Consider the following 7281-nt stretch of genomic DNA (forward strand, 5'->3'; position numbering starts at 1 on the left):
AAATACATATTTATATATATATATATATATATATATATATTAATTTATACACAAATTACAATTCTAAGATCTAAAAGAGTAACAAAAAAAAAGCCACAAGAACATGATTTTAAAATTAAAAACATATAATTCCCACAAAACCTAATTTCCATCTATTTTTTCTTTTTCTTTTTTCTATTTCCAAAACTCTCACTCTTCTCTCACGGACCACCGGCAAAATCGCCGCTGCCGACGCCGGAGAAAATTCCGTTCCTTACCTCGATCTACGCTTACCCGTTTTCGTCCGGCGACTCTTCTTCGCCGGTTTCCCAAACGCGCTACAGAATCCACATGCCGAGACCTTCGGAGACGGTGGCTCAATCGCCGGCGACACTTTCCCAGTTCGATACCCACGGCCACCGTTGGATCGGCTCCTCTCGATCGTAATACTGATCGGCTCCACTCCCGTCGCCGTTGCCGTTGACTTCCCTTGATCTTGATTCTCTTCCCATTCTTTCTCCGACGTCGTCGCCGTTTGCTTCAACTCGCCGGACAAAAACCGATCGTCCCAAACTAATCCCGATGAACCTTGCCGCCGGAAAGAAACTGCAGATCTCTGCAAACCCTCCATAGCCAAAAGGTTTTGATTAATTTTCTTTTTCTTCCCTCAAAATTCACACAGAATTTTGCTCTGTTTTTGCGCCCTTTTTGCTCTTTGAGAGGTTTCTCTTTGATATATAGGAAGAGAGAGAAGGAAGAAGAAATAATTTAATTTAATCAATTGAGAGAGAGAGAGAAAAAAAATTGTCACATAATGTGACAACTTAGTCAACATCCATTCTATATTATCTCTATTTTCTTCCTCTTTTTTCCGTTACATTATTAATATTTTAATCAATGTGGATTTGGTAGTAGAAAATCCAATTTAGTTTTTAATTAACATTAATTAACAAAAAAAAAAAAAAAAAACTAAATTTGGTTTATTATACCAAACTATATATTAAAACTTTAATCTTTGTCTCCATATTTCCATCTTACATATTCATAATCTCGATATCTATGATTTTTTTCATTATATGATTAAAATGTTGTAAAACAATAAAATGTGATTAGTGTTATATATAACTCCTTCATAACATATAAAATATTTATTTTTTAAAGTTCGACACGATTAGCAATATTTATACCGACTACAAATTAATAATAATAGGCCATACATAAAATATCAATTTGTTATTATATAATAAAATAATATTGTGTATTTAAATAAAATTAAAAAACGAAGACAATTTGTGAGGTTTGATTCAACCATGTAAATTAAAACTAAGATGTTTAAACTATAGAATCAAATGGGAACTATTTATGTAAAAGATTGTTATATTTGTAATTTAGGAAAAAATTTATTTGCGTGGCTCGAAAAACACAAGGAAAATTAAACATTAACATGGTGTTTGATTACCGACACTCGTAAAACTATTGAGTTGCTTTGCTTCGAGCGATCACAATATACCACTATTTGAAGTGACAATTGATGTTATCCACTTGATTTTGCATGTGCTTTTATTCGTGATAAAAGTGGATCACAAGTACTTGCCATGGCCTAGTACGGAGATCCAATGGCACCGCCAAGTAATATATCCTCCATGGTAACCATAGGCATTGCTAGACACACCATGGTGCCACTAGACACTACTACCTAAGTCCCACATGTTGTTTCTAAGCTTTTCCTAGTTGGCCTTAGTTTTCTAACCTAAACTTTTATATCTCTATCCATAAATCTCAGTTTATTTCTCTATATTCTCAATTCAATGAAATATATAATTACTTTTAAACTTGAATTCAATTTTTTTTATTAAAATGTCATAAACTCTTTTAAGTTTAACTTTTTTTTTCCTCGAAAAGAAATCTTTTCTTTTTTTTTTTTGACTTACCGGCTACTAATTAGCAAATCCTATTTAAATAGAACATCCAGAACAATCTAAATAAACTTTTGTCAACCTATTGAAGAATTTCTTCTTCTCGAAAATTAAAAAGACAAATATTTTGACCATCATAAAATGACTTTTTTTTTTTTTTAATAATGGACTTTAAGCATATAAAATAAAGAAAGATCCTTTTGGTCCTATACTTTGAAATTATAATAAAAACATGTTTCAAGAAAAAAAAAATCATAATAAAATTAATTGAAAACGGTGGGTTTTGTTTATTTTATTTATTATGACACATGATGGTGGGTTCTACTAAAACAAATTAAAGCTTTGGTTTCTGAAGATTCATGTGACAATGCATGTAATTAACAATGTTTAATAAGTAGAACAATGTTAAATTCTAAATTAAAAACATTAAAGGTTCTATACATTTTTGTATCATTTAATAAAATCTTCTTAAATAATATTTGATGTAAAAACTATTTAGGAAGGTTTTGTTAATCTATATATTGAATAAAGTCTAATTTTTTTTAAATTATAGGATCAAAATTTTAATTTAATAAAATATTATAAATATATCCGATATAAAATGAATAGTTTATATATTGTTTAGTAATCATTTGGTTCCAATTATTATCGGTTCTCTATATTTAATTTATCTTTTTATAATTTTTTATAAATTTTTTTATTTTCAATTAAACTATTAAACTATTTTATTTTTTTTCCCTAAATCCTAAAAGTAAAAACTAACTTTATTGCTCTAAAAAACTAAATATCTAAACAAATAAAATAATATATTTAAATAAAGTTGTTCATTCAATTTAAATTCAAAAACCTTAGAACAAATAGTATATAAACACGGCTATAGAAAATTCGTTATAGATTATCAAATTTACGTATGATATATCAATTGAATCTTAAATTATCAAACACAAAATTAAATTTTTTAAAAGATATATTAGACAAATAAATAAAAAAAAAAGAGGTAATTTCTGAACAAATTAAACTCATTATTTTGTAACAAAATTGATTCAAAACTTTTAATTTGTTGATAACCAACTTCATAAATTATACTAATCCATTCACTAATTTTAACAAAAAGAAAAACTATATTTTAATTCGCATAAATAAATTAAAGTGAAGTAAAAGTTTGATTAAACACAAATTAACTATTTAATAACTTTGCTAAAATTAACATTATTGTTTTTTCATTTTTAATATGATTTATTGTTAGGTTTTATCGTCGTCCACCAGTGCTGACCCGTACGTTTGGACAATCTTACCCTTGACGCGAAACCGGCTAGCCACCTTTGTTTTAATCCTTACGTCATTAATTGAATTTCTTTCAACATTCCAGATTCTACCCTTCCTCTTATTTACACCCAATTAACACATTTGTTTTCATTTTATTTTTAATGCCAAGAAAAATCTTTTTATTCTTTAATTTTTGTTTTTAATGGAATATGCAATATTGTCTCTGTTGTTTTTGTCCATTTACTAATTAATTATTCTTCAATTAACATATTCAAATACTAATGACAACATGAAACCCAACTCATGCCCATGGGACCCAATTTTCCTTATATTCTTTTTCCTTTTTAATTCACACATGTTTTATCCCATCCCATGCTCATGTTTCCAATTATGTTGATACAATAATTATTTGATGACTATCTTAATACTATATAAACAAAAACTAACCTAATTGAAAATTTTGAAATATTATGTTTTTTCTTATTACAAAGTATTCAAAAATTCTTCTCTTTTGAAAACCATTGGAAGCTCCATTTAATTTTGAGAAAAGAAATTACTTAAGATTGAGGTTATACCAAAATCATAAAGAGTAATAATATCCAATAATTAGAAGAGTGGAGTGTGGTTATTTAAGGTGGGGAACTTATTACATAAAGATCCACGATGCTTTGTCCCCCAAAACATGTGCACAACTATTTTTTGTCTTAATTTTCCCTTCTTCTCATCATTAAAATCAATTAATTTAAATTTCTATCAATGCCCAAAACTATATATTTACATATGTATATGATCATTTTTGTTATTAAAAATAGATGAAATATATAATTGAGTAATTTATTTTGGTAACCAACCATTGAATAAAGATATCAAACATGCAAAGAGAGAACTGGAAAACCCTAGCTAATCACCATGTTTGTTATAGGTAAACCAAAACTAGACCCTAATCATCTTTTTCGATGTTGAAATTGTTAGCAAGGTGATGCTGAAATTCTATATAAAACTAATAGAATCTTAAAATTGAAGATCATAGTTATATTTATTGAAATAATAAAGATAGAATAGGTTTCATTTTCAAAGATGGCAACTTCATCTTGTGAATGTGTGAGTTGTGAACATATAGAAGTCAATGGGGCATGAAAAGTTATATAATTCAATGGGTTTGATTTTGAACATAGAATTTTCATCCCCACCCAAATTAAAGCACCAAAGTTGGATCAAAATGTCAAAATATTAATTATTTTTCGGTCCACATCACTTGAAGGGGGCAACAAAAAAATCATAATTATTAGGGTTTGGAAATTCTGGTTAAACTACCCTTGATTATACAATTTGACAAAACAATATTTTGGTTATGTAATAATGTCCAAAGCACCATCATAAAATTTGCAATTATAAATACAAATAAAAATGTCACACTCTTATCACCACATCACATCACCCAACGTCTTAAACAAATTTCAATTAGTTTGAATATATATATATATATATTATCAACCAAAATATCAAAACTTCCCATCTTTAACAATGCAAAAATTATAATTTTTTTCTTTCATTTATGAGTCAAAACCTTCGATATATACTAATGAATTGTGCCAATTAATTAGAATACATTAGGATTGTTAAAAGGAAAACTAGGTTAATATTTTCGATTGTTATTTTCCTTTTTAGTATTTTTCATTTATGAATTTTTCTTTAGTAATTTTGTTTGGGGTCTACATTGTTTTATCCTATGTTTTACATAGTTATATACTCTAAATTATTATTATGATTTTATTCAATAAAAGTTATAAGGATTTTATTAACCCAAAATTAAAACTCATTGGAATTTTCTAAAAAGTTTATAGATTTATTAAACGTAAACTTAAAACTATAGAACTAAATTTGAAATTAATTAACCTTAACAAAATTTAATATAAACGATGAGGGTGTTTTGAACTTTCGATTGTTTTCGACTCAATTAAGTTTTATAGTTTATCTTTATTGTTATTTACCCTTTTTCCTTACTTGAGTCGATAGAGTTTATCTAATGATTTTACTATTAAATTTTTATCAACATTTTATTATTTTTATCAATATTTATACATTTTTAGAGATTAAAAATGGAAGGGATGAATTGACTGATATTTTTAAGGATTAAATTACAAAGTTTGTCGGACCAAAATTGCGATTTAATCCAGAAATGAATTATGATGAGGGGGTGGGAGAATGGTGGGGGCAAATATAAATGAAGTTTGGTGAGAAAAAGTAAAAGAAAGGACAAAGAATTGTGGTTGTGAATATAATTTTATGCTATAGAATATGTACTTTTTGGAGAGGGTGATGGGTCAACTTGTTTTGGTAAAATGATATATGTAATTTTGAAGAGGAAATTAAAAATAAGGGTAACAAAAGATATGAGACTTTTTTGGTCATTGAACCTTGAAAATTATGAGAGTGTTTGGGGAGTTTGGTGGGTGATGCTCTTTTCATTCAAATTTTCTATTAGGATTATGTAAGGTAGAATAAATGTTAATAATTAAAACTTTGTTGTTCAACTTTTATATATATATATAGGAGTCTCATTGTTTATTAGAATTCATCGATGCATAATAATAAAAAGTTGGGAAAAAATTCACGTATATTATAAATACAAGGTTTAAATCCTCTTTTGGTTTCTAAATTTTTAAAAATTTCTTAAATTTATTCTAATATTTGTAGTTAGAATTTTGTTAACTTTTAAAGAATGATAAGGTAACTTCTATACTTAGATGATTAGGTTCTAGATTATTCATCATATTAATTAAATTGAAAATAATCAAGAAATATTACTAATTTAGTCTATAAATCTTTTATGCCAACCTTGAAACATAATCCAACACTTGAATCAAATAAACATAAATTAAAACTAATTTTGTTTTTTTCTTCCAAAACTCAAATCTCTCGCATGACCTTCTAATTCTCCCTCTCTTTATTTTTTTTTTAAATTTAAATAATCTTGAAATAAATAAGAAGAACATTGAGTAAAATTAAAAAGTCAAATAGAACTTGCGGCATATTGTTGTATTAACATTTATGACATGGTAAAATAAACTAGAAAATAAAATAAGTGCAATATAGACAAAACACACACGAAAAGAAAAGGAATCGAGAGAAAGAGATTAAAAAAAGAAACAACTAAATGACTTGCGAAATATCCCAAACTCAAAGCACTGAAACATTTGTAGATAGATAAAATTGCCATGAATTTAAAAAATGAAGCAAAACTAAACTCGACTGGCAGGGTTAGATACTTATCTTATTAAGTTTATTTATTTTTTCTTTTTTGTAATAACAAACTAAAAATCACTTTGTATCGAAAACCATCTAAAATGTCAAAATAGAAATCCCATATAATGTTATGAATATTTCATAAAAGTCACCACTTCTTTTTTATAAATACATGTTCATTATTTTGGTTAGAAAAATTATTTTATACAATAAAATTGTTGAAAAAATATTTGTAATATTCAATTACAGTTTATCACAAATAAGTTTTCTAAAATAAACTTTACAAAATTTCATAAATAGAATCTAAATAATCATTAAAAATTTTTATGTAATAATTTAATTATTGTATTTATCTATTTGCAATAATTTAATTCCTAATGTAAAAAAGATTCGTCAAAATTAGACGTTTTGTATTTCGTATTTTATATAAATTTGTTTGGGCGAAATTTATGATTTAACGTATTATGTATATAATTCAGGAGAAAAAGGCGGAGGGGAAAAAGACAAAACAAAAGGCGCCAGAAGGAGGAGGACTGGAAGGGCAATGAATTTCATAGCAACTCAAAGCAATTTGATCTTGTAAATTGTAGCTATTCCTTTGTCCTTTTTTATACTAATCGAATCTTTCTTCTCTTTAACCTCTGAATCTTACTAATTTTTTTTTTCTAAAGCTCTCCTCATTTTCAATTTTTAATTCTCGCCGATTTTTTTTTTTTTTTTTTTTCAGAATCTGCGGCGATTTGTTCTCTTATGATCTGTTGGGTTTCTCTTTCCTTGGAAAAAACGGTTGTTCTTTAACGGGTTGTTTCAATTTCTTTTGTTATGTAATGTTCGCCATTTTAATTGTTTTGCGTCAATGATTTATGCATATTTC

The 7281-nt window shown here is 26.7% G+C and overlaps 1 protein-coding gene across 1 annotated transcript; it reads right to left on the minus strand.

The window, feature by feature from the left end:
• Nucleotides 1-253: 253 nt before the first annotated feature.
• On the minus strand, nt 254-610 carry LOC107991268 (MAPK kinase substrate protein At1g80180-like). The gene has a single exon (XM_017045992.2). It carries the CDS (start codon nt 608-610, stop codon nt 254-256), a length of 357 nt encoding a protein of 118 aa, XP_016901481.2.
• Nucleotides 611-7281: the final 6671 nt, after the last annotated feature.

The sequence above is a fragment of the Cucumis melo genome, chromosome 7 (genome assembly GCF_025177605.1).
Source record: "Cucumis melo cultivar AY chromosome 7, USDA_Cmelo_AY_1.0, whole genome shotgun sequence".
NCBI classification, from domain to species: domain Eukaryota; kingdom Viridiplantae; phylum Streptophyta; class Magnoliopsida; order Cucurbitales; family Cucurbitaceae; genus Cucumis; species Cucumis melo.